The sequence below is a fragment of the Sander lucioperca genome, chromosome 10 (genome assembly GCF_008315115.2).
Source record: "Sander lucioperca isolate FBNREF2018 chromosome 10, SLUC_FBN_1.2, whole genome shotgun sequence".
Classification (NCBI taxonomy): Eukaryota; Metazoa; Chordata; class Actinopteri; order Perciformes; family Percidae; genus Sander; species Sander lucioperca.
Genome location: NC_050182.1, coordinates 28297593 through 28325330, shown reverse-complemented (window position 1 = coordinate 28325330; position 27738 = coordinate 28297593). Strand labels below are relative to the sequence as shown.

The window sequence follows — 27738 nt, the reverse complement described above, 5'->3', positions numbered from 1 at the left end:
TTATAATCTTGTCTCTAGATCTGAAATCACTAACACTACTATTTTTGTTCAAACTTATTTTAAGTTTGTGCAAATTATTATCAATGTTATTACAGGAATTACAAAAAGTTTTATAAGTCACACACGTCAATAGTGCTCTCAAATTCACCCTGTGTCAATTAAATATGCATAAATAACAAACAATAAGACTTGGGCTTTAAGTTCCCAAGAGTTTAAATATTCTATTTGTATTTCTCCTGTAAGCCTTTAATTCAGTTTGAAGCACATCAGCTAGCATACTTTCAAAGCCTGCTTGTAGTTGAAGGGTAAGTCACTAGAGGGCCATATTCCACCACACTTTGGTGTTAGGTTACAGGACCTGAACAGTGAGGATTTAAACCTTAAACCCACCATCAAACTGTGGGTTTCTCTGAACTCACTTTTTGTTACAGTGGATACTATACTGTCTTATACGTTGACTGTAAATAGTCTATGGTCTTATATTATCCTAGCATAAACCCATATGATATGTCCAAGAGTTTAGACAGCATACAGGAATATGGTTGTGTATAGTCTGGTCGAAGTTCAAGTGCATTTCCACCACTTTCCTCCAAACAGCTTGTGAGCACCACTATTTTGTGTATGCACTGGCTCAGCTGCAACACAAATTACTTACCCCATCAGTTCCCATTTTTACCATGATAAAGAAGAAGAAAAGTGCTGTTTATAACAGTTTGGGCATTTGGAACCGCTGATGCTTCTGCTAGTAATATCTGCACACACTTTCAAAACGGATTGCCTGGTTTCCATTGGGCTAATTAATAATGTAGCATGTTTTTGTGTCAACATGGAATGAGTAGGCTACCTTCTTGAAGAAGAGCGAGTCCGTGACCTCAAACTCCTCTTCCTGAGAGAATAATGTTGTCAATATAACACTGTACTCCTAGTGGCTCCACTAGAGTTGCTTTGCGTCCAATGGTAGCGTTGTTCTCGATTGTTTGAGTCACTGTGTGGAAATAGAATAATAAGAAGCTGTTACTGAGAAGCCGACCAAATAGCCAGTTACATTTATTTAAAAGAGCGCAGTAGATGTACCATAATGTGAATGAATTGCATTGCATGGTAAATAAAATCGTTCGTTAAAAAATATTTACATGTATTAACTTATGACACGAGCGAACACAGCAATATTCAACACAGCGCGTCTGTCACAGGACGCTGTTAGCAACAACCAACCACTAACTCCCTTACTAAGACGTACAGCACTATAAACCTATTGGATTGCGTCTTTTTGGAAGGCGAAGTATGGTGGCGGCAATGCTATGGAGTTTCCGCTACTCCTCTGCTTTCATGCCATCAGGTTAGGAAGCTAGCAAGAGAGCTAAGCTAGCGTCACGCTAGGCCTCCAGTAGACCAGCAGGAGAGCTACCAAGATTAGACACCGCTATTCGGAAGGAGACTAATATCACTTTATGAATCTGCATGAGAACATTTAAAATCCCAGAAATATGGTGGTTCTCAAAATTCGAGACCAGGTAAGGGATCATTGTATCAAAAGCTGACCTAAGTTTAATGTACTTCTGGCTGGCTACTCTTAGCTAACGTTAGCTGCCTCGATTTCAACACTGGCTAGCGGAATGTAACGTTAATAGAGTTTCTCGGAAGCATTTCCTTAAACGCTTCACGTGAAGCTAGGTGATAAATGGTCACGTATGATGTGAAGGTACAGTACTGTTGGGTGAATATTTGTGATCTTGGATGTTTTTGGCGATAATAAGAGGCATCACATTTATCCTGAGACACATGCTCAAGCGGTTGTTGAGTTGCAACCAGCTAGCTAACGTTAATGATGCTGTGTTTATCTCAGCTATTAGCCAGAGCCTGCGTGAAATGTTACTAGCTAGCTACCTACTCAGTTGGGAAGTGAATAGTTAGCATGTTGTGACTAAACAATACAATACTGCGCTTGAGTTGTCGCTTCAGTGTGATTTAATAATAGCCACTAAATCTCTAGCTAATGTGATGTGAGATGATTACCATAACAACCAAAGCTATCTGTCGATCGCTACGTTCTTGTGACAACATGGACGTTAGCTGCCTCACCTGATGAGGTTTTATGATCGCTGACGTTATAAGATTGGATAACATGTAGCTAAACACATCATGATGTAGCTTTTATGCACCGATTCCCCTGACTAGCTAAATGTTTAATCTTGTTTTGAATACCACCACTGTGTTGTTGCAGTGGGGATCTGTGAGAGGCTTTGTGCCCTGCTCGGTTTCGTGATCTTCTTTATGTTTAATTTCTAAAGCTGATTTATAACAGACACGTTAGATAGACATGTCCTTGACAAGTCTTCAGTGTGTGTGTCCCCTTGCAAATACTGCTAATAATTAAACCGTTTGTTTTAGCTAGGAAGGAAGTTATTTTTTTTAAACACAAATGTATTTATTTTTAACTGTGTGGATGGTATACATGCAGGTAAAACTGCTATGTAATGGTTATAATGCATATATGAAGTGACTGGCAATGTGACGTTATTAGACATGCATCCTCTTACTAGGCTAAACACTTGTCACCTACTTGTGAAAACGAGAAGAGCTTCCCGTGTTGTCATTTAAGGGCTGTGTGTTTTGGATCATGCATGCTATTCGTGTGTGTGTGTGTGTGTGTGTGTGTGTGTGTGTGTTTGAATGATCGTGCACCTGGGCTCATGTGAGCCGGTGGAGTTGCGAAAGAGCTGTCTCCATGGTGATGGTATTAACTAGGCTGGCTTGTATGAGGAGAGACAGTCGTGCAGCCAGGGAAGCATAGAAATCTCTTACACCAGTCGTGCAGGACTGTAGAACTGCAACAAAATGCAGATTTGTTCTTCTTTTTCACTGTGGGATATATTTACAGAAATCGCCAAAATGAAAAAGTGCCTGTTTGTTAGCATGCGTTTATCCCTAACTCTAAGCATGATTGCACCCTGCAGATATTCATGGTCATTATAATAATAAGTGAATGAGAGGATTGTGTTTTTAAAAATGGACTGGTGGTTGTGTGCCATTGAAACATATTAGGAAGCAGTACACAAATACTACTTGTATCCAGACACAGCTAGTTCTATTTGATAGGGTTTGTCAAATGTCAATATGGCTCAAACAATGCCATATAAACTAGAGGTCTTTTGTACATTACGTCTAATAAGCTACATGGCTGCACATTAGCTAATTAGCTAGCTTGGAAGCCCGGTGGGTTAAATGAGGGATGACGTTTTTTAAATACGTCTTCGGTGGAAAAACTGCAGACAGTAAAGGGGGGAAATACTAAATAAGCCTAATGTTTGAGAGGAAACAACAACACTAACCATATTGTTTATGTGGACAGTCCATCTCTCTGCATACAATCATTTCCATTAGCTGGATTTCTTTCTGCATACAGTCAGAATGATGTAGCATGCAGAATAATCAACAATCACTAAGGCAAACAAAGAGCATACAAAATAATACAGGTTTTTACTCCAGCCAAACATTACAGCAGGTGGTTTTAAAACCTGCTGACTCTTGGCACCTTTTGTAACAGAACCCTCCTGCTTCTTTATCTTACATTTTGTTTTGGATACATGGGTGCACATTGCTCATTCAAAGGTTATGATTAATAGCTCACCTGACATTTAATATTGCCAAATTTCACAGCTCTGTTGTTGCAGCTGAAAACTCATGTTAATAGCTTAATTTGTTTTCTAAACATGACTAAAGTCAGGGAAGAGTTAAGTTTTTGTGGAAGCCAGGAATGTTCCATCTGGGTCTTTCATGGGTAACCAGTTGCAGCCTCTGGAAGGGATCCCCTGCCCTCACAGTCTGTTCTGCCCATCGGTGGATATTTATCCCAGCAGTGTTTCCAAATCAATTTGACAAGTCATAGAGATGCAACACTGGTTAGGAACAAAAAAAATCACAAGCTAACATTTGACAAAATGTACCGTAGAATGACATAAGCACTTGATAATCAGCTGCCAGCTTGGTGCGCTCTCTCTCTCTGACAAGGCCATTCAACATAAATAATGTTAAATTAACTCCCTTCAAACCTATAATTTACGATTTAGCAAAATTATGCTTTGTCTACCAAGTGAGTGGTTTATACTAGCTGGTGGTCATAAGTAAAAATGTTTGCAATTGCAGCTGCAGTCTGATATTGAAGCTATCTCTTGAGGTTGTCATGATGCTGACAGTTTTTGTGAAGATGTGGGCAACTACAAGGATTACATGTCGTAGACGCTGTGTCAAGTATGAAGTCTGCTGTGTTGGAGTGTTGGGTTCAGACTCACTATTCAGAGACATTGCAAGAAGTGTAGGAGAGCCTTGTCTTAAGCCCCTGACACACTAACCCGACGGCCGACCGTTGGCAGAAAAGGCAGTCGGACTGATCAGTCGGCTCCCCGAGGTCCAAAAAGTGCCTCAGAACACACCGAAGCGACGCCAACTTGAGCGTTTGTAATACGTCTCCATAACAGCAGGTGACGCTAATCTGTATTGTCGCCCAAAAAATTAAAACCGACAGCTGATTGGACGAACGCGTCACGTGGGTCTGGTTTCTCCGGAAATTCAAAGCCAGACTGTCATGGCGGCTTGTTAAGAATACAATCTCATATTCTACTAAAATAGTTCACCGAAACGTGTTTCTGAAAACATTTTAAGCGAGAAATAGGCCATGCAGTTGCTGAATCTGTCTTCATTTCAGATCGACAAAGGTCAGTTTAAAAGATTTTCGTCAGATTTTGAGAGGCTTAGTCACGCTCATCCCGCTCGTCATTTCCGGGTTAGCACTCCACCAATCAGATTGGTCATGGAGTCCGACTGCCCGCCCTTCGACGCAACATGTCAGGTCGGCCAAAATGAAGGCCGACAGCTCCTGGGACGGACGACGCCACGGAACACACCGAACAGACTCGAGTCACTGACTTCGCCAGACTGTCCAACGGCCGATTATCGGGTCGGTGTGCCTTTACACTAAGTGTTGGCAAAATGCTTCAACAGTGTCACAATGAATAATTTAGGCTACCTGCACATATGTAAATTTGTTTCTTTCTTTAATATGGTTTAGTTATTGTTAAGGCATGAAAGTGAGTGTTTTGTGCAAAATGGAAATATGGAGGAAAACAAATCATGTTGTATACAATATTTTGCTTAGGCTATACTGTATAGCACAGCTCTAATAGTGTAAAATTCACAGTAATGCTTAACCTTGGTATACACCCCTAAAAAGGGTGGGGCCAGTTTAGCTACTCTTGATTCATAGAGTAGGCCTGCACGATAAATCGTTATAAAATCGCGATCTCTGACTTTTTTTTTTTTCTCCAATTAATTTATTGAAAGCATTTGACATTGACATGTTTTAATTATGTAAAGACATGTTCAAGGAGTTCAGATAGAGCCTGTATCAGAGCCATATTTAGTTCAATGTGTTGTACTGTATGTCACTATTTTTGGTAGCCTACTGTACTTAAATGGCCAGTATGTACTTAATTTTCTTTATTCATTGAAGCCTCTATGTTTACAGGCTTGTGTAAGATGCGCAATGTGCTATAGGTGCCAAAAAAAATCTATGTTTGGTACTGCCAATTTGTTTTGTTTTGTCATGGTTCATGTGTGCAATAAACATTACACTTCGTGAGAAAAGAATTATGGCAGAGAATCGTGATATCAATTCTAAGCTAAAAAATCGTGATTCATATTTTTCCCTGAATCGTGCAGGCCTACCATAGAGTCAAAATCTACAAAGAACCCCAACACATTTTTTATCCTTTACTTCAGCTTTACTTTGGAAACTTTGTTTGACTTTTATCATCTTTGCCACCTGTTGTCATGTTGGATGCGGTGAACCAGATCAGCTGTGGACGTTTTCCTTATTTTCATCTCTGTCTCCATTGAAGATGCAGCAGACATTCACGTACATTTCTGGACAAAAAGTGAAAAGGACATCACAGCACACATCAGTCATTAGGAGCATAATGCCGCACTTGTATTCATTCAAATATTGTGAAATGTCGCTCTGTGCTATGGGATAGATGTGGTTTGATAGATTTGCTTGCCAACAGAGTTGAAACAGAATTAGAAAGTGGCTGCTCAGCATTTGTCAGTATCAATGCTGACAGTCTGCCTCCATCATCCTCTGATTTGTGGAGTCATCGTTTTGTTTAATGTACATTTGAATGTCTGTACCGACCTGCTCTTTTTATGACCTTTGCTATGCTGTGTCTGTGCCTTTTTTTTAAGGTTTTTTTTTTTAACAGCAATATATAGGGACTTTTTAGCAGCATACACATGATTGTGTAAACTCAGAGCAAATAAGCCGCGTGTGTATTGTGGGGCTTGACAATGAGGTCCCTGAAGTCTCTCTAAGGTCTGAATGGTTATTGTTTTCTCAAATTTGAACTATACTGTTGGCGTCTAGTCCCTTACAGGTCATTGGTCAGTATTTTCTGTAATAATGAAAGTCTGAAATAATGTTCATGCCGGCCAGAAAGGTCTTGAGATTCAGTTGATTTTGACACAGTCTCTCTTTCTTTTACAGCCTGCTTTGCTAAAAGCTATTTTCAATGTGGACCCAGATGAAGTACGCTCGCTCATATTCAAAAAAGAGGATGTGAATGCACAGGTAATCCCAACCGACTCACTAACCTCTGCATCTGTTTATGTTTCTGTTTCTTCTTCTTCTTCTTCTTCTTATAAAAACATCCCAGCAATGAATCCTTGTAATCGTATACTCGCATGCAAATTTACATTTTTACCTGTGTTGAGTGTTTGCAAAATGTCTTTCAATTTACATTTGCTCAGCAATTAAAAAAATAATGTATAGCCTTGTAGGAACTCATCTAAATTATGAGATTAGATTAGATCAAAGTAAACTGTATACATGTACAATATGTGGTGTAGACCAGAGTATTAAGGCATTAAACACTATGTGTACACTGAGTTGCCACACTGACTGAAAGGCAGCAGATTTGGTGACGCTCAGGTTTTAGCTTTCCTTGACATGTTTCCTGACTGCTCTTTTTTTCTTTGTTGCTATTATTATAATATTTTAAAAACATCCCAGCAACACAGAATTTAAAACCTCATGTATAATTGTCCTTGAAAGGCCTTGTATAACTCTTTCATTAAATATTTTTTTCGAGAACAAAAAGCACCATTTTTTTTTTGTTTTTTCAGTTCCCACTGCATGATCTGGCTCTGCTTATTTTGTTGCATTCCTCACTGTTACTGCTTTGGTGGGGGTGTTTGTTTCAAAATAAAGCTGGTTTGTACTTGCTTGTGTTTCACTGGAACGCTTTTCAAGTTACTGGATTTGTGTTTTGCTGTGAATGGTGACTGTGTGTCTGTCAACATTTAATGGATATGTCTCTTTTCTTGCATTGTAATGTTGCAAATATTAAACAAAAAAAGTGTAACATAACAGATCAGACTACATTAACCTGTATAAAGTAAAAAAAAAAAGAAAAAAAAATGCAAACTGTTTTGTTTCTATGTAGTGTTAGTAATGTCTTTCTGTTCACGTATTACAGGACAATGAGAAGCGAACTCCATTGCATGCTGCTGCTTATCTTGGAGATGCAGAAATTATAGAGCTGCTGATTCTTTCAGGTATGTTTTCTGCGGAGGATTCATGTACAGAAGCTGTTTCAGTCAAACATAAGCATATTCATTTCTGTCATTGTTTTTGTGTGTAGAGCATTTACAAATCAGTATTCAGAAATTTCATCCTCAACATTAATGTCGGATATCCAGCAATCAATCTGAAAGCAGAATGTTTTAGGAAACAAATATTGGTTTAATGTTGTAATATAGAAATGTGTTTATCAGGAACTGTATCAGGATCGATTATCCAGGAAATGACTAAGTTAGCTGTTAATTTGCAGAAATTATGTAACTGGTGTCACATTTTAAGCTTCTTAAAATGCCAGTTAAATTGTTAATATGTGACCAGTATGGCCAATTTAAAAAGTATGGTTCTTCATGATGTTTAAACCTGATGTTTAAACCTTTCACGGGTGGTGGTGGCGCAGTGGATATGACACATGCCTTTGGTGTGGGAGACCTGGGTTCAATTCCCACTGCGATACATCAACCAATGTGTCCCTGAGCAAGACACTTAACCCCTAGTTGCTACAGAGGTGTGCGGCCTCTGACATATATAGCAACTGTAAGTCGCTTTGGATAAAAGCGTCAGCTAAAATGACATGTAATGAAATGAAATCACTTTGGGCAAAGTCATCATTACCTTTTTTCTCCCGGACGTACATGGAGGTCCTGACATGCTGGTTTCTCTATTCTGGGTAGTGAAGGGAATGCTAAATGGTCGATGTTAACCTGTCTGAGAGCATAATGACATATTTCAAATGCCTATGTGGCCAGATGGTGCATCTGCATTCAATATAGTAAAATACCTCTACATACACCCTTTGCAGTCTGCTCTTTCGTTATGATTATGCAGATGGAGATATTACAAAGCAGGACTTCCTAACTCAAAAAGACTTGTCATTTTGTTTAAATGTTGCTCTAGATGTCATGTAACTGTATGACCTTAAACGGTCTAACAGCCGGTGTCCTCTGACTTTTAGGTGCCAGAGTAAATGCCAAAGATAACAAGTGGCTCACTCCTCTGCACCGGGCTGTGGCCTCCTGCAGTGAGGTATGTGAATTTTCCCCTGATTCTGTATTACTTGCACTGTTGCGCAATGTTTTACAAATCCAAACAGTGTGGAAGTCAAACCTGCTTGTGATGACTTCTTGCAGGAGGCTGTCCAAGTGTTGCTGAAACACTCTGCAGATGTAAACGCCCGAGACAAGAATTGGCAGACGCCGCTTCACATTGCCGCAGCAAATAAAGCTGTCCGCTGCGCTGAAGCACTCGTCCCACTGCTCAGCAATGTGAATGTGTCAGATAGAGCGGGCCGGACTGCGCTGCACCATGCAGCCTTCAGCGGTCATCTGGAGGTAATATTAACCCTAGAGTATTGTTTGATTCAGCTTAAGAAATGTTTTAATACCTTTCAGTGTTGATTTGCTTCTACCTTAATGGAAATAAATGGCAGCACATTTGAATATCAATTTCTTTAAGGAAACAAAATGTGTACTAACTTAAAGTGTCAGTGCAAACTGTGTGGCTGTTCAGTCTGCCCTGTCTATAACCACAAGTATAACCACTTCAGTATTGCTCATATTTGCAGAACAGACTTGTTGTCGGGTAAGCTTGCCTGGCTGTTAGTATAAGCTCCTGCTCTTCTCCTCTTACTGAAAGGAAGTGTTTCCGTTTGTCTCATAAATGTGCAAACACAATGGGCAATGCAATACAGAACAACTGAACAATGGCTACATTTTTGCCCGTTTTAAGGAATGTGAAGGGAAACGATCAACATCCCCATATAGCTCTGGTACAGTTAGCAGCTATGCCATGAATAACCTTAGCCATAACTGTCGTAACCACAGCAAATCCTTTCTTTATTATATAGATGGCTACATACACACATTACATTAGAGTTAGAGAAACATGTAGTCAGTTGTTTTACTATTGGTTGTTTCTCTCTGATTATCTTTGACAAAGTTTTAAACTTATTTTATTTTGAAATGTTTTAGTGAGGCATGTAGTGAACAATGTACATTTTAAAAACAAATTACAGTAAGGTAACTATTGTATTTGGCATATGCTGTGGCCTATTCTTACACTCCATGTTAGACCCATAACTAAGCTGAGCTTCTGTTGTATTGGTGTATAGTAGAGTTCTGATAAGGTGATAATAATCCACCTTTTGATCTGGGAGTCATTTGCACAAACACCAGGTTGGAGAAGCCACAGCTCAACAAACTATAAAGCTGCTTTCTAATGAACCATCATAGCTTGTCATTTTCAGACCGTCAATTTTTTTTTCTCACATGAATGCAGAATGGTATTTTGGTCAGTCATAATTGTGGCCACACACTTAAGGATGAAAGGTGCAGAGTCAGTGCTTGTCCAATCACATGCTTGCATGCAAATGAATCCGTGTAATCATATACTCGCATGCAAATTGACATTTTTACCTGTGTTGAGTGTATGCAAAAGGTCAAAATGTTTTTCAACTTACATTTGCTCAGCAATTAAAAAATAATGTATACCCTTGTAGGAACTCATCTAAATTATGAGATTAGATTAGATCAAAGTAAACTGTATACATGTACAATATGTGGTGTAGACCAGAGTATTAAGGCATTAAACACTATGTGTACACTGAGTTGCCACACTGACTGAAAGGCAGCAGATTTGGTGACGCTCAGGTTTTAACTTTCCTTGACATGTTTCCTGACTGCTCTTTTTTTCTCTGTTGCTGCTGTTAGATGGTGAGGCTCCTGCTCTCCAGAGGAGCAAACATCAATGCCTTTGACAAGAGGGACCGCCGTGCAATCCACTGGGCAGCCTACATGGGTAATAAATCAACCACACAGATTTTTACATCACATTATTCATCTACATGTGTAACTTGAAGAGTTCATCTCGTCTTGTGGTCAATGAAAGTCTCAGAGACGTAGTTGAAACTATCAATTTTCATTATTTTTTAAAGGCATCAAAATTATAAAAAGTCTTTAGATGTCACAATTACTCATCTTCGGATAATACCAAATTAAATAGTTGGTGATATCTTGATAGCATATTCATGTAATGAAATCGTTGTCTTTTTGTCTTCAGGGCACATAGAAGTGGTGAAGCTGCTGGCATCTCATGGAGCCGAGGTGGCCTGCAAAGATAAGAAATCTTACACCCCCCTACATGCAGCAGCCTCCAGTGGAATGATCAGCATTGTTAAATACCTCCTGGACTTGGGGGTGGATGTAAGTTCCACCCACAAACCTTTTGTCATTGCACTGCAGATACTGCCAGATCTTATGAGCAGAGAACAGACATGTAATAACGCATAACCTGGCCTTATGCACTTCATATGTTTTGGATAACTTCTTAACAGATGTTTATATTGTGTGCAAAAACAGTGACAGTATAATACCAGTTTGTCTTGATGGGAAACAGTGGCGTCATGACTACTCCCCGTTTATCTCGCCGTTTAGATCAATGAGCCCAATGCGTATGGCAACACACCCCTCCACGTGGCCTGCTACAATGGGCAGGACGTGGTGGTGAACGAGCTCATTGAGTGCGGAGCTAACGTCAACCAGGTGAACGAGAAGGGCTTCGCACCTCTCCATTTTACTGCCGCTTCACGCCACGGGGCACTCTGTTTGGAGCTCCTAGTGTGCAACGGCGCTGATGTCAACATCAAGGTGAGTAAAAAAACAGAATGCTGCCTCTTGCAATTTCATCACTGATAACTTGGAAAAAGATTGCTCAGTATGACCTTGGAAAGCCGTTTTACTTTATAACTGACACTACTTTTTCAGATACAGCTCTGTCATTGAGAAATAATTACACCAATGTTACAGTCAAATAGTGTTAATTTCGTCAGACGCTGACTAAGACTAAATTAACATGCATTTTTGTTGACGAAAAAAGACGAGACTAAAATGTTTTGCATAAAATAAAAACTAAGATAAAATCTCTCCATTTTCATCTACAATCGTCTCTACTTTTTCATCATGAGATAGAACTAGTGCAGTGCCTGTTTGGAGCGCGTTCCTGTTCCAAACAGGCCAATTGCTTGGTTCCCAGTGTTTTTTTCCTCACAACTTTTATCTAACTAAGCGCGGTTCAATCAGGCTCGGGTGCGGTTCATCTAGAGATTCGGCGTGTCCCCTTTTTTTCGTCTAGCCGTCACACATCCATGTAGAAATGTGGCACGGGAGGGAGGGAGGGAGGGAGGAATCCCGGTTCAGCCTGCTGGAGAAGCTGCTACAGCGCGTAACGATGTGCCCCGGCCCCGGGCAAGGAAAGGGAGGGAGGGAGGAAGCCCAATTTAGCCTGCTGCAGAAGCCGCTACAGCGCGTAGCGATGTGCCCCGGGCAAGGGAATGAGACAGGCTTAGCCTGCTGGTGAAGCCGCTTTTAAACAGCTTGCAGAACGGCCGGATAAATGTATGCAACCGCTGGCAACAAAACAACGTGCTGTAGAGCCCAGGAGCCCTGGCGCTTATCTAACGTGTCTGTGTACGATTGTATTTGCATGAAGGAAGAGGCTCGATATAAAACCAGACATTCAAAGTTGCATTCAACAAAAATAATTCAACAAGTGTATTTTGTCAGGTAATTATGACATTTAACCAATATTTGAGATGTGTGAAACACTATTTGACTGAAATGGTTATCAGAAATAATCTCAGAAATAATTTATTTTAAAAAAAAAAAGACTAAAATGTTTTGACTAAAACTTGACTAAGAAACCTTGAGTTCTCTTTTGACTAATGACGAGACTTTTAGTCAACTAAAACTTGATTAACAAAAAAAGATATATGTGAATGACTAAATATGACTAAAACTAACAAGGACATTCGGCACAAGACTAAATTAAAAATAGGTGGCAAAATTAACACTACAGCAAAACAAAGATTGAATATTTGTGGTTAAGAGTCAAGTGTTTCAACAGTGTAAATCCAAGTGTAATTTGTGTTGTCAGTGTAATTGCACTAAAACCTTTATTTCTACAGTTGATAGTTTTACAACTTCTCGTATGGACTTTATAGCTAAAAGCCATACTAATGATTTACGTTGTGATACTAACATATTTTTGTTTCACTCCAGAGTAAAGATGGTAAGACTCCCCTCCACATGACAGCCATCCACGGGAGGTTTTCTAGGTCTCAAGCAATCATTGAGAATGGTGAGCTCTTCTAAAAATTCAGCCTCGCTGACTTTATTTCTCATGCTGGACTGTAAAACCCAAACTGCTTCTCAGCGTAACACCCGCAAAGTGCTTAGTTTTTTGTTTTTTTTTGAAGGTGCTGAGATTGACTGTGAAGACAAGAATGGAAATACACCACTGCACATTGCAGCTCGATACGGACACGAGCTCCTCATCAACACCCTCATCACCAACAGAGCTGACACGGCTAAGTAAGTGAGCTTGTTTGCCTTTTTTCAGCAACTGTTCCAACTTTACACATTGTGGAATATCTGCATGTTCAAACCTTTCCAAAGCATAGATGTGTGATGTATTTTATGTAACTGATACAGATTATTCCGTACTATTAATAACACTTTCCTTGTGATTCACCCTTGATTTGGTTGATACTGGGTAAATCAACACGATTGTGTCTTTTTCAGACGAGGGGTTCATGGTATGTTCCCGCTGCATTTGGCTGCTCTCAGTGGATTCTCTGACTGCTGCAGAAAGCTCCTGTCTTCAGGTGAGCAACTCTTAATTCATGTTGTGTGGCTACCAACAATAGTACTAACTTAACTAGTCATACTACAAAATGACACAAGTCAAAATTCTTGACTAGGATTGTCACTTCCAACATTTTGAAACTGTAAAATTTAAAATATCTGTACTGTAAAACCTCATATACAACATGCATGATCATGTTCATAATGCTTTATTCTGATGCAGGCTTTGATGTTGATACTCCTGATGACTTTGGAAGGACCTGTTTACATGCTGCAGCTGCTGGAGGGTGAGTACAGGACAGCTGAATAGTATGTTTAATATTAACTGTTAAGATGTTGTTCTTGACCTATAACAAAAAGAATAGCGTTACATGTATCAGTTCATCATCTTATAAATCTCCCTGCCGTACCCCTCAGAAACCTGGAATGTCTCAATCTTCTCCTCAACACGGGGGCAGACTTTAATAGAAAGGACAGCTTTGGCAGGTTTGTGGCATTTATAATTATGGATTGGTTCAAAAGGTTGTGCTCTCCTAGTTTCTTGGTCACATTTGAAGAGGGAACTGAGCTATGTTTGCTTTTCCAGGACCCCCCTGCACTATGCTGCTGCCAACTGTAACTACCAATGCCTGTTTGCTCTGGTGGGCTCTGGGGCAAGCGTCAATGACCTAGACGAGCGGGGCTGCACTCCTCTCCACTACGCCGCTGCCTCTGACACAGATGGAAAGTCAGTAATACTTTATAAATTTAAGTTTAACTTTCTTGAAGGAGCAGGTGGCTGTGACTTTAGACAGTTTTAGCCTTCAGCATTTTAACTGTGTTTAGGCCAGCGACTAACTAACATTATGCTAACATTACCTGTTGCCAAGTATAGTGTTAACTATCATCACATGCAGTGATGCTTCTGTTGCCTGTAACGTCCGTTTCAGAGCGCCAGAGGCCAGCGCAGGCAATTAAGTGGCACCGAAACGAGGTACCGAAATCTGCGTTGTCATTCGGTCCGGTAGATACCGGTTGTTTTATGGCACCAGGCTCCAGTACCCAACCCTAGTTATTGGTTATGTTGAGTAACCGTTCAAGACTTGAAAAATGATGTTGTTTCCTTGACTACAGCCTCTTTGTTGTGTCTGCAGGTGCCTGGAATATTTACTGCGAAATGATGCAAATCCAGGGATCCGAGACAATCAGGGCTACAATGCTGTGCACTACGCCTCGGCGTACGGACATCGCCTCTGTCTGGAGCTGGTGAGAACTTCTAGTACATGATGCGTAACAATCAGCATCTCTGTAATTATCTATTGCTTTATTGTAGTGATGTTTAATGCATTGCTATCTTTGCACTCTCTGTTACAGATTGCAAGTGAAACACCTCTAGATGTGGTGGGTTGAATTTGTACTTTTCTTGTCCTTCTATATATAGCTTGTTTTGTGATGGTTATTTTACAATCTCTGAGGCAGATCTCTATATGATCGGAATGTTACTCTGTTAAATTGAATTTGCTCGAAGCTATCAGTACAGTGTGTGGCTCTTTTGTCTGACTTTGAGCTTCACAGCTAAGCGAGTGATTATATCTGAAGTAGGTTCTAACTTGTGTACCTGGTTTGTTCAGCTAATGGAAACCTCAGGGACAGACATCCTGAATGACTCTGATGTCAGAGCCCCCGTCAGCCCCCTGCACCTTGCTGTAAGTAATGTATATTGTCCTAATCCTATTATCCTTATTATGACATTATCCTCAATCTCATCTAATTTATGTTAACATATTCATGGTAAATTCATCGTTCAGGCATACCACGGTCACCACCATGCTATGGAGGTTCTGGTGCAGTCTCTGCTGGATCTGGATGTGAGAAACAGCCAAGGGCGCACGCCCCTAGACCTGGCTGCCTTCAAGGGCCATGTAGAATGTGTGGACGTCCTAATCAACCAGGGAGCCTCCATCCTGGTCAAAGACTTTGCCTTGAAGCGAACCCCCATCCATGCTGCAGGTATGGACCTGTAGTCGGTAGCTCATGAATTTGCCTACATCTGAATTTTCCGACCTCTACAGGGTTTTTCCTGACTCACAATGGAGGGGGGGAATAAGCGTCAAACACTTCATTTACTGCATTCTGATAAATGTTTATGCACCAATTTATGGTGGAAACATCTTTATGTGAAGTAAAACACAAAATTCAGGAGGCATGTGACAATTCAAAATATAATGGCATATAATGCAGTTAGAAGGGTTTCACATCAGGGACTTGGGCCTGGATCCAAATACACTTGACCCCAACGTCCAGTTCGTTTGATTAGTGTGAACAGTGTGTACCGTACCCGGGCACAGTTGGTCGATCTGTGCCCAAGTCCACTTGAAAAGGTGGTCTTGAATATAGTTCATGCGGTTCGCATCAGGTGTGCAAACCAAGTGTACCAAAACACAGAAATGGATTACTATTTCACATAACGACAAGGAGTTTTTAACCGGTTATGAAACTATCTCCGTTTAATACTGATGCCACTATATCAGAACCAGATACGGCCTCACTGCCACCTTTGAGCTCCGGGGGGGGGCTGCCCGACCGCAGCTCCTACCCAGAGCAGAGCTTAACCTCGCTGCACATTCCTCTATGCAGAAAAAACCCTGCTGTATACATTATGAATTACTGTATTGTGTATTTTATTCACTGTACTTTTATTTGCTGGGATTATTTGTGGTGTGAATTGTTTTAAAAGGTGCCATATGAATAAAGTTGATTATTATTATGAGTATACTAATGGGTTGTTCATTCTTTCCCTTCAGCTACTAATGGTCATTCAGAATGTTTGCGTTTGTTGATTGGAAATGCTGACTTACAAAGTGCAGTAGACATTCAAGATGGGAATGGACAGTAAGTAAAATTTGTTTGTGATATTGTTTTTTTTTTCACTCATATTCTAAAGAAATTGCTGACATTGTCTATTATCTCATAGAACCCCCTTGATGCTGTCGGTCCTGAGTGGACACACTGATTGTGTGTATTCTCTGCTAAATAAGGGGGCCAATGTAGAAGCCAAAGATAAGTGGGCCAGAACAGCCCTACATAGAGGGGTAAGGAGATCTTACCATTATTACATGTTCTGTGGGATCCTCATACCCTCATTTTTTTTAATGTTTTGTGTAGTGAGCTTTTGAACTACCCCACTTTTTTCCACTTCATCATACATTTACATTTTTTTTTTTTCTTCCCAATGGAAACTGGTCACCTCGATTAGTTGTAAAGTTAGATTTTTCATTTGGGCAGTGCAGCCTTTGCCTATTTGTCTATGGAAGGAATACACACAAAACACTGGTCAGCTCTCATCAAGTCATTTGAAATACATAAGCATACAGAATATGACCAGTCAACAGTAATAACACTCACATCTACTGTTTTGTGTCCGCAGGCGGTGACCGGTCACGAGGAATGTGTGGAGGCCTTGCTTCAGCACAGCGCCAACTTCCTGGTGCGAGACTGTAAGGGGCGCACACCGGTCCACCTGGCAGCAGCATGTGGACACATTGGGGTACTGGGAGGCCTGCTGCATGCTGCCCAGTCAGTGGAAACACTCCCTGTCTTAACAGACAACCAAGGCTACACCCCACTGCACTGGGCCTGCTACAATGGTACAGAGATGAGGGTTTGAAGACCTTTTTTAAAAAACAATCAATGTGGTTATGGAAATGTACATCGGATGTTCAGTAATGTATGCTGTATGCTCTTAAATAAAGGCAAGCTGCCAAGAAAGTAAAACGGAGCACTTAGGCAGCTGTAGATATAAAATAAGCATGGACGATATCATTTTTCATGTTTTTTCTTTACGGTTGCGGTTCTTTCATGCAATTGCCTTTTGCACCCAAATGGGACATTTTGATGAAGACAAATGTTTTAAGAGAGCCCTCGATTGTGAGCCCCTTAAAATGAAGGCTGATATGGTTAATGCTTTCTTCCCTTCAGGTCACGATACGTGTGTGGAGGTTTTACTGGAACAAGAGGTTTTCCACAAGGCCGAAGGCAGTTCTTTCAGCCCCCTCCACTGTGCTGTGTAAGATCTTGAGTCGTCTTCTGTTTCGATCAGTGCGTGTGAAAACACACCCTTTTAACAGATTCAATGATTGTGCTCTTCTTTAGAATCCATGACAACGAAGGTGCTGCTGAGATGCTGATAGACACTCTGGGCCCTGCCATTGTCAATGCCAAAGACGGTAAAAACAGGTATGCACACTCGTATAAAGACAAGTGCAACAGCCTCAAGACTTTGTAACTGTAATTAAAAGCTCCCAATAAATAGGATGACTATGTGATAAAGATTATGTTCTGATGTTATTTTTGCAGGACCCCACTACATGCTGCAGCCTTCACTGACCATGTAGAGTGTCTCCAGCTGCTGCTGAGCCACAACTCTCAGGTCAACAATGTTGATGACGCAGGGAAGACCCCGCTCATGATGGCTGCTGAAAATGGCCAGACCAACGCTGTTGGTATGAATGCTTCTCTACTTTAACCACTGGGCTGGGAAATATCTCTGTGAGGTGTAATAATCAGCACTGTTGAATTACATTGAATTACCTTCAATTTGATTTTCCTGCGTTTCACTGTTAGAACTGCTGGTGAGCAGTGCGAAAGCAGATCTCACTCTGCAGGATGTTGTGAAGAACACTGCACTTCATCTCGCCTGCAGTAAGGTTTGTATTGCCATATGGTTGCACTCTTCTTACATTCTACATCAGCAAATGTACAGTATGTTCCAGCAAGTATGTGTTGAAATAGTAACAATACTACTGCACATTTAGAAGCTATTCTATGTGGGTTTTTTTGTATTCATCGCACTTTAACTGTTTTCTACAGGGACATGAAACCAGTGCCTTGTTGATATTGGAGAAGATTACAGACAGGAACCTCATAAATGCCACTAATGCCGCCTTACAGACGTATGTATCACTTGTATTACATTAGTGTCTTGTCTCTTGCTGCACCTGAGCGATGGAATGGAGTGGTGGTGTGGGTATATTGCTGTGGGGGGTTGAATTATTAATGTAGAGATACAAATTGTTAAATATTGACTTTCCTGTTGGTGCATCCATGTTTTATCTTTTTTTAAGGCCTCTACACGTGGCTGCAAGAAATGGTTTAACTGTGGTGGTGCAAGAGCTGCTTGCAAAGGGAGCCAGTGTACTTGCAGTCGATGAAAATGGTAAACTCTCAATGTTATTTTTCTCTTACGTATATCACCACCTTTTCATATATTTTAGGCTTTTACAGTACATCAGGAAGTCCCATAATGGGCACAGCAGGATCAAAAATTATTGGGTACCTCCAGCAAAAATCCCCTTACAAATAGCAAATCATTTTATTTCAGACATTATTATTTAGCTGCTTCATTATTATTATTATTATTATTATTATTATTATTATTATTATTATTATTATAGCTGCTTGTTAACCTTTTAAAACATGTGCCTGAGTTTGTGGATAATGTTCATTTTTGGAAACATGACAGCTAACATACTATAGACAAAACAACAAAGAGGTAAAAACAAAGGATCAGAATTTGATCGGCTAATAACCAAGCAATTAAAATGTGCCTGGGTCAGGTCTTTTACAGATTTTCCAGATCAGCTTAATTAGAAATTCTCAGACTCATTATGATATTTACATAAAGTAAATTTGAAAAGCCATGTAATAACTGCTAAATTATTTAACAGCTGTAACACCAATGCTAGAAACTGTGTATTACTTTTTATAGAGTACTGTATGTAACAGTGGTCCACTGTCATTGTTTTAGGTTACACACCCGCCTTGGCTTGTGCCCCCAACAAAGATGTGGCAGACTGCCTAGCCCTCATCCTGGCCACCATGATGCCTGTGTCCCCCTGCGCCCCAGCACCCACCCTCCCTTTCAGTGCCATTAACCACTACACCACCAGCCCCTCCAAGAGCGTCACCTTCGACAGCCTGCCCGTGCTGCGCGGTGAGCACAGCTCCTACTGCAGCTTCAACAACATCAGCCATCATGACGGCCTCTACAAGGATGAAGAGCTCAATGACTCGGATTCTGAGACATACTGAGGGACAGGAGGGAGCAATAAATGCATAAACACACACACTGTGTCTTAAAAATCACCCACCGCCAGCTTGGGAGGGCAGAAAAAGAAAAGAAGTCCCCACAGGAGCCTTAAGAGTCCCCCCCTCTCTCTCTCTCCCCCCCCCCCCCCAGAGAGCAAGAGAGGGAGGAGGTGCAGCAGGCTGGCCCACACTCATCCAGGACCAGGTGTCCTTCAGCTGATCCTGGACCTCAGTAACTGCTGCTTTACCAACACTGACTTCTTGAGTGCAAAAAACTGTACTTGTTGGGCGGACAGCGACTTTTGAACGGCAATAACATGCTGAAGAAGGAAGGTAGCACTTCATAGATAGCTAAACCAATAGGGACCAAAAGACATGGATGCATTTTAACTCAGTTTTAACTGTGTAAATGAGATTGCGAATTTTTGGGTTTATTGGTTAGCAGGGGAAAGGGAGACAGTTTTCATTTTTGGGATTTCTTGTTGAGCTAGAGAAGGTTGATATCCGCACACTACATCCGTCAGAATGCACTTGTCCTTCAAGTCTGTAAGACACACAGGCGGCAAATCATTTATTTTTTGAGATCAAAATTTTAATATACCCATGTTCGTGTCTTAAACTCCTTATCCTCTAGGAAGAAAACAAATCTGATTTACTGACCTGAGTAATTTACAAACATTTGGTAACACTTACTTGAAGGTATCTACATAAGAGTGACACGATACTGTCATGAACACATGACACAGTATGACACGTTCATGACAGTGTCATGTCACTCTTATGTAGATACCTTCAAGTAAAGTGGAACCAAACATTTGATGTGTGCACCAGGTTATTTTTAAGTTGATCAACCTTACCTTTGTATATTGACCTGTCCATTACGGTTTAGTCTTTCAAGAATAAATTATTTGTGTAATTTTGTTTCCTATTTATGTGTTCATTTTGTGCCTTCATTAGTTACTGAGAAAAGATGAGTTTGTTGAGGCAGCTTTGAAAGTACAGTGATGCGCATTAGGTAAGTAATGAAACATTTCTAAGAAGCACTGATCCTGTACTGTGGTATCTGAGGCTCAGCTTTGTGAGAAGAAACACTGTAAACCAATGATAGGACAGCAATTGATTTTCTTTGAATGATATTTTTAGTCTATTAGTCAGTGTTTGTTGACAGGTTTTGCTTGCTTTAACTTCAAAAAAAAGAAACCACTCGATCCTACCATGATTCAAAACTCCTCTTTTCTGTCTGTTGAAAAATCCTTTTAACTGGAAATATGTACAATACATTTGCTAGCTTCTTTAGAATGGAAAAGATGTTTTTTTTCTTTTCCTTGCTTTTCCTTGAAGAGGGATGAAACTAGCATGTATATAGAAATTATGACTGTGAATTCAACACACAATGAATTCTTTCAGTACTGAGATTGCTGTATATTTTATGAGTAATAAAGAAATGAGTTATTTAATAATGAACATGAGTGTTTTCATGGAGTATTGCCTTTTCATTCTGTTAAATGCATGACACTTTTGAAGCCATGTGACAGTCAGACATTGTCACAGTAGTAAAAGCACAGTCTGCTGTAAAAAAACAATAAGGCCTATTAAACAGAATTAACATGGTGTATACCAGTGAACATTTCCAGGCATTAATATAACTGATGATTTTATTCAATATTCAATTTGTAATATGTAACTGGTTCTAATGGTACCATGACTGCTGCTGTTTATCAGTTTTAGATTATCCTTCAGATTTTATTTGTATTGAATCTTATTCTCAATAATCACAAGGGTGTCATGTATGTTTTGTAAATGGTATATTGTGTGTGCAGCCTTGTTCAGGGCACTCCTGTAAACGTTATGATCAGTTATTATTAAGTCAGTATAGAATTTGCAGTGATAGCTCATGAGCCAACACTGTCCAGCTGTTTCTCAATGCACTTATCAGCCTTCTTCCAAAAAAGCAAGCATTTAAACGATATGATTTTTTGCTATTTAAAACACAACCTTAACCTCATTAAACCTGGCATTATATAATGTTCATTTTTAGTTTGTTATGATCAGTTAAATCAATATTTCAAATATTTAATACATTTGAAATTGATTTATTTAATCAACGGAGAGGCTGAAGTGTGGGAGCAGAATAAAGATCAGACTTGTACAAAAAATAACAAAGGGGATTCAACACATTTTCTTAAAATCCTTTAAAATGTCCGAATATTTCAGAATTTGACTTTTTTACTTTAAACTGATGTGTAAACATTATGTGTTGAGTACATTTGTCTTTGCATTGTATTTTTTAGTAATATATCAGCCTGCAAGGAGATGTGGTTGTCCCTTATGTGAGGTCACGCGTAGTGCCTCCCGTGATTGGCTTGCAACCCGGAAGCGTTAGGAACGGGGCGGATTCAGGGGCAGATATATTCAGAGGATTGTAGCAAACAAGAAACTTGTCCATGTAGCTGGTAGTTGCAACATAACAGCTTGACCTTTCTTGTACCTTTGTAGGTACACAGTGTAATAATAACTCGTAGCCAACAGTCCCTGAACAACCATGGACGAAGTGACAGGAGCTCAGCTGATTGCTGAGTCTCTAAAGGCCCAGGTAACATCGTTTAAAAAACTTAAAACATTCCGAATATTTATGAAGTGTCTAACTTCTGTATGTTACTTTGTAACCTGTAGCCTACATTCACTTTTCTGTGTCTGTACTGAAATGTTACAATGTAACCACGCATGTATCTCGTTAAAAAAAGTGTGTCAAAGTTCAAGGGTTGCGCAGTCAAGTTTAATACAGTAAATTATTTCACTTAAACTCGTATATTTCAGTGTCGGTTTGTCAAAGAGCATTTCTCCCCCTGCAGAAAGTGGAGTACATGTTTGGGATAGTCGGTGTTCCTGTCATAGAAGTGGCTATGGCTGCTCAGGCTGCAGGGATCAAATATGTGGGAATGCGCAACGAACAAGCGGTAAAACACTTATTATTATTCTGCTACACTGCTATTTACCTGCAATTATAATTCTTAACAACACAATGATATAGTAATATACAATACATTATGTCACACAACAGGCGTGCTATGCAGCATCTGCCATTGGATATCTCACTGGGAGGTGAGAGACATTTGGTAACTGAACAGATGTGAGCAGCTGGTTGTATCTTAACATCTTGCTGTCTCTTGTGGTTGTTTGTATCCAGACCAGGTGCCTGCCTGGTGGTGTCTGGACCTGGACTCATCCATGCTCTGGGTGGAATGGCTAACGCTAACATGAACTGCTGGTACAACTTGACAAACTGATGCTGCTTTTATGCAGCTGGCAGTGTAAACTGTTTTATCATGTCCCCTGTGTACCACAGGTCATATCTTTATAAAGTGTGTGTTGCCTTTGCACAGGCCGGTGGTTGTTATTGGAGGTTCTGCAGATCGAAACCAGGAAACAGCAGGAGCCTTTCAGGAGTTTCCTCAGGTGATGCATGCTTTCATGTGGATTTTGGTCCGCTGGTGTTTCATTAAATTTATACTAGTTTTCATTTGTTGCTAGGTGGAAACATGTCGCCTTTATAGCAAGTTCTCTGCCAGACCCAGCAGTCTGGAAGCCATCCCTTCAGTGATAGAGAAGGTAATATACCAGCGTATTGTTATATTGTCTGTCTTGTTTTCTTTATCACAGCAGACTAAATAAGAGATTTGGTGTAGTTAGATGATATCAACACAAACATGATTTTAAATATTATTGTGTTTGTTTGCTCACAGGCAGTTCGTACCAGCATGTACGGGCGTCCAGGTGCTTGTTATGTGGATATTGCAGGGGACATGGTCAATGCTAAAGTGGACAGGAGCGATGTCAGGTTTGCTGTGATTTTTGCAGGTTTTTTTTTAAATGAATATTTCTTCTGCATAGTATCACTTCCGTGATTCCAGGTGTGTAGATATTCAAAGAAGTGTGTTTCTCCTGCAGAGTTGTGTCCTGCTGTCCATCTCCACCGGTGAGTTTGGCTCACCACGGTGCAATCACTGAAGCCATATCTGTCTTGAAAGCAGCTAAAAGACCCTTAGTCATCATTGGCAAAGGTACCGTAAAAAAAAAAGCATTTGCACTCTCTCTGTTACGTTGAATAAGGTAGAAACCATAATTTTTTCTCCATCTCTGGTGAATCAGAGTAGTTCCTTAAATAAGTCACGATAATATGAGTATTGTTGTGCCCAACAGGGGCAGCCTATGGCCGAGCTGAAACTGCTCTGAGGGAGTTTGTGGAAAAGAGCGGTCTGCCATTTCTGCCCACCCCAATGGGGAAAGGGGTCCTACCTGATGATCACCCCAACTGTGTGGCTGCTGCCCGCTCAAGGTCGGCCTCCTCTCACTATAAAAATGTGAAGGGATCAAAAAGTGTAAACTACAATTACTTTAGCCAATATTGTCATTATCATCCTATATATGAAGGAAACATCCTGAACCTCCATTACTAAGTAATGAATGTATGTGTCACAATTGGTATTTTTTTATTCAGATGTAGGGTTATATCTAATACTGTTTATTCTATGCATACACTTAATTTCTTTGTTAGGTTTTTGTTTTAACTCAATGTTGCTCCGCCTCGTCCTTTGTTGTTTCTGTTATAAAGAGCTCTTCTCCAGGCTGACGTTGTGCTTCTGCTTGGAGCCAGGCTGAATTGGATCCTGCATTTTGGTCTGCCACCTAGATTCGATCCTGATGTCAAGATCATCCAGGTATGTAAATAACCAAGCCAAGCATGTCTTAGATTTCTGGGAACTCAGTATTGCCTTTGATGCCCTCAAAAACAGTGTTAAGAATACCTTACTGGTATAAAGCATTGGTGTAAATACTTTAATATTGTCATGCCAGTGCATTTTATGCGTTTTTGGGCCATATTTCCTGCACTGTGTTTCACTGTTGCTGCCAACATTGTGCTGTTTTAAAATTTAACATGATTGTGCTCTGTATGCAGGTTGACCTTTGTGCTGAGGAGATAGGAAACAATGTGAAGCCTGCTGTTGCTCTCCTGGGAGACATCAACTCTATTGTCACTCAAGTAACTGCAACTCAGTCGGCACACAATCTCACATTTCTTTATTAATCTCTTGTGCATGTGTGTGTGTGTGTGTGTGTGTGTGTGTGTGTGTGTGTGTGTGTGTATAAAGTGATTATGTCTTTCTTTCTTTCTTTGTTGTTGTTTTGTTCAGCTTCTGGGGGGCGTACGTAACGATGGCTGGAAATATCCCTCTGATACAGAATGGTGGAACACACTGAAGGACAAAATTGCTGCTAATGCAAAAATATCAAAGGTGAGTTTAGATACACTTTTGTAAAGCCTGTGATATGTTACTGTGTGTGTGGTTACTCAAACTGTTCTCAGAATGTCCCATGCTGATGACAAGAATTTAACATAGTTATGTATTTGATCCATTTAGATTGTCTATTATTGTATTATTATTTATGCATTTTTGTCCTTTCTCCATCTACAGGCGCTTGCTCTTCAGTCAACAATGCCCATGAACTATTACACAGTGTTTCATCACGTTTCCCAGCTGCTGCCACATGACTGTATCATTGTCAGTGAGGGTGCAAACACTATGGACATAGGACGCACTATGTTGAACAACTACCTGCCTCGACACAGGCAAGACAGTCTCGTTGAAACAGCACTTCTCAATTGTGTTACGAGTTTGCCCCAGTTCACTGTTTATGTATGAACTTACTTAACTTACTTTATTTATGCAAACCCAGCAAATATGCATTTAACAGTAAAACGTGTTGTGAAGATCCACTGTTGACTAAAGTAAGCTTTCAAGTCTTTGTACATTTGAGTACATTGTTGCTAGCTAATCCTGACGATGTGCAGGTTGGATGCTGGTACATTTGGAACAATGGGAGTAGGCCTGGGTTTCGCTATAGCAGCAGCCGCTGTGGAGAGGAGCGAGAATAAAAACCAAAGGATAGTCTGTGTGGAAGGAGACAGTGCCTTTGGATTTTCTGGCATGGAAGTTGAAACCATGTGCAGGTGTGTTGGTTGCCTCCCTTCCTTTATAATATATACACTTCAATCCCCCACTGCTACTTAATTGGACATGTCTCTTTGTTTAACAGGTATAATCTACCTGTGGTCATCATTGTGGTCAATAATAATGGTATTTACAGCGGAGTGGATCCTGAGACGTGGAAAGAAATGGCAAAAATGGGAGATCTGACATCTATGTGAGTCACACATTATTGGGAATATGAACATAACACATTCACTATAATGCCTTCCTACATGTAATCAGCTGTGATGTAATGCAATGTATCTCACGTCATCATGTTGCTTGTCAGAGCCCCTCCTGTGACCCTCCTACCTGAGGCACGCTATGATGAGGTCATGACAGCGTTTGGAGGTCGAGGGTTCCTGGTGAGGACGGTGGAGGAGCTGCGCAGTGCTTTACAGCTTAGCCTGAGTGACTGGGAGAGACCAAGTCTCCTAAATGTGCTCATCGACCCTTCCTCCGACAGAAAACAGCAGGTAACTGTCACCTGTCAGGAATATATGTAGTAGAGTCATCATCTCAGTCATCCAGAAGTGCAGGTCAAAATGAAAGATCCACAGGAGTTTTATTGTGAAGTTGGAGTCCTTGTTCCTCTGAATGGCTTCTTTGTAATGACAGGCAGGAAATCCTCAGCATTGATCCTGTGGAAATGCCACGCACCCTTGTGGTGGAGGATGTAATTGATGTTGTAACGCCACTTTCCTTCTGCTTTCTCCAACATGATCAATGCCCCAAAAAAGTGAAATTTGAATGGTTAAAAGGTCCTCATTCACAAGGAGTCATGGCACCACCACCGGATAAATGTTGAGTCATTAGAACAGAATACCCACTTCACAATAGATGTCCATGGCTGAATCCAAATGTCAAGACTTCTGTGCACTTGCAGGTTTGCCGCCCTTATGGGCACGTACGGGGCCTAAACTGCCCAAATCCGTGACTTATGCACACTTTTTGCAGACTCTCAGAGAGTCTGGATTAAAGGGTTAAAAAACTTAGCATAGGTCATGATGATTGAGATCTTAAGTCTCGTCTCATACCACATTTTATCCCCTTTGCGGCACAGCACCCTTGCTGACATGACGTGATGACTGTGAGCACTTCAGACGTGTGGCAGTATATATGACCAAAGGTTGCGAGTCAGGTTCAGCTCCCTGTCTCATATTTACCTGGTTCCCCCCCAGGAAGTAGCACAGAAAAGAGACGGACAATGACTTGAATGACATTGACAGTCGCAGCAGCAGAGCCAGGCGTGATTAAAAGCAGCATCATCTGAGTTCATGAGTAGTGTAGAGCAACAAACGGCTCTCGTCTCATCCTTAAAGGGCTGCGTGGCTGACATGCCTCACTGAACAGTAATCCACACACTCCAGGTGCTCTGCAGAACTGTTGTATTCCTCACAATCCCTCCACCTCACACCAACCTGACCTTTCTATTTCAGGGTCCCCATAATTAGAAAGCATGGCCCTCTGTGTTTATGTTGAATGTATCTATGCAACCCTTCGCAGACATGTTTGAAGGTTGTATTGAGGGCTGTATCCATGGTGCTGAGCTCTCTGTGACCAGGAGAAAGATGTGTCCCTTTATTTGAGGTGTGCTGCCCTCAGTGTGTGCCTCCTGACTGTTATCCATATTCAGGTTTAAAGTTGAGTCTCAAACAGTGCATGCACTATTTATCGTCTCAAAATGTTTTAATAAATTGAGGTAACGTTACTCTGTAAATAATTCTTGGGAAATTAATCTCTTTCTTGGCATTAAATGTCACCCTAAGTGGTATTAAAACGGTCTTAAAAAGTCTACAATTTAACATGGAGGTACCCTGTATTTGGCAAAACTCAGTTTTTGAACGTGGAGACTAAATGGACTCAACATTGACCATTACATAAAATAGCCCTATCATCTATCTCTGTATTTGCAGGAGTTTCCTTGGCTCACACGCTCCAACCTATAGACTGAAAGAAGGATCTGCTTCCTCCAACATTATCAGAACAGCAGTAACTGTTTTCCCCGGGAAATGCAACCTGGGAAAAATATAAAGCTGCTTTTGTTTTTTTTTTGTGATTGTTTTCATGAAATAACTGAATTTATTGTATACATTCTTACTACACAGTAGTATTAAAATTAACAAAAGAATTAATACGACAATAAAACATTTTCACACATGCGCTGAATGTTATTCGTCTTTATTCCTTTATGTCAAATCTGTTTCTTTTTTCCTTTCACATAGGAAATCTAATCAGTAACGTTATTAAAGCACAGTGTATGGATCATTAGCCTATTAAATTGCTGGGAAAGTGAAAATGTCACTTTATGGTCAACTAGGTGCTGAAGAACACTTTGGTCCAGATTTGTCAAAATTGCATATATTCATTCCTT

At 40.5% G+C, this 27738-nt stretch overlaps 3 protein-coding genes across 4 annotated transcripts in view; 2 read left to right on the top strand and 1 right to left on the bottom strand.

Moving 5' to 3' along the window:
- The window catches only part of hdac9b (histone deacetylase 9b), a 40171-nt gene extending 38999 nt beyond the window's left edge, over positions 1-1172 (bottom strand). For both annotated transcript variants that reach the window (XM_031298993.2, XM_031298995.2), the window contains exons 1-2: positions 1075-1172; positions 845-985 (exon numbers count right to left, since the gene is read on the bottom strand). The gene's annotated coding sequence lies outside the window, so the exon portion shown is untranslated. The remainder of the gene's footprint in view (positions 1-844; positions 986-1074) is intronic.
- A 50-nt stretch (positions 1173-1222) lies between these two features.
- On the top strand, positions 1223-20006 carry ankrd28b (ankyrin repeat domain 28b). Its single transcript, XM_031298988.2, has 28 exons — positions 1223-1514; positions 6539-6622; positions 7530-7608; positions 8586-8656; positions 8761-8961; positions 10339-10426; positions 10688-10830; positions 11062-11274; positions 12685-12763; positions 12882-12996; positions 13207-13289; positions 13493-13556; positions 13687-13755; positions 13856-13996; positions 14403-14514; positions 14623-14649; positions 14880-14954; positions 15057-15258; positions 16053-16140; positions 16223-16340; positions 16676-16895; positions 17227-17314; positions 17401-17484; positions 17605-17750; positions 17872-17954; positions 18118-18200; positions 18372-18463; positions 19055-20006. The coding sequence occupies exons 1-28, from the start codon at positions 1488-1490 to the stop codon at positions 19336-19338; spliced, it is 3159 nt and encodes a 1052-aa protein (XP_031154848.1). The 5' UTR covers positions 1223-1487; the 3' UTR covers positions 19339-20006.
- A 1673-nt stretch (positions 20007-21679) lies between these two features.
- Positions 21680-27533, top strand: hacl1 (2-hydroxyacyl-CoA lyase 1). The gene is made up of 17 exons (XM_031298999.2): positions 21680-21928; positions 22188-22292; positions 22397-22437; positions 22523-22603; positions 22719-22791; positions 22867-22944; positions 23079-23173; positions 23284-23396; positions 23536-23671; positions 23948-24053; positions 24293-24376; positions 24528-24629; positions 24810-24964; positions 25187-25345; positions 25432-25539; positions 25654-25840; positions 27281-27533. The coding sequence occupies exons 1-17, from the start codon at positions 21878-21880 to the stop codon at positions 27311-27313; spliced, it is 1707 nt and encodes a 568-aa protein (XP_031154859.1). The 5' UTR covers positions 21680-21877; the 3' UTR covers positions 27314-27533.
- The last annotated feature ends 205 nt before the right edge of the window (positions 27534-27738 follow it).

Coding starts and splice junctions, on each gene's coding strand:
- ankrd28b (XM_031298988.2), top strand. CDS start 1,488: ATGGTGGTTCTCAAAATTCGAGACCAG. Junction 13,557..13,686: donor CATGCTGCAGCTGCTGGAGG/GTGAGTACAGGA, acceptor CGTACCCCTCAG/AAACCTGGAATGTCTCAATC. Junction 18,201..18,371: donor ACTAATGCCGCCTTACAGAC/GTATGTATCACT, acceptor TCTTTTTTTAAG/GCCTCTACACGTGGCTGCAA.
- hacl1 (XM_031298999.2), top strand. CDS start 21,878: ATGGACGAAGTGACAGGAGCTCAGCTGATTGCTGAGTCTCTAAAGGCC. Junction 22,945..23,078: donor TCCCTTCAGTGATAGAGAAG/GTAATATACCAG, acceptor GTTTGCTCACAG/GCAGTTCGTACCAGCATGTA. Junction 25,346..25,431: donor GAAGTTGAAACCATGTGCAG/GTGTGTTGGTTG, acceptor TTTGTTTAACAG/GTATAATCTACCTGTGGTCA.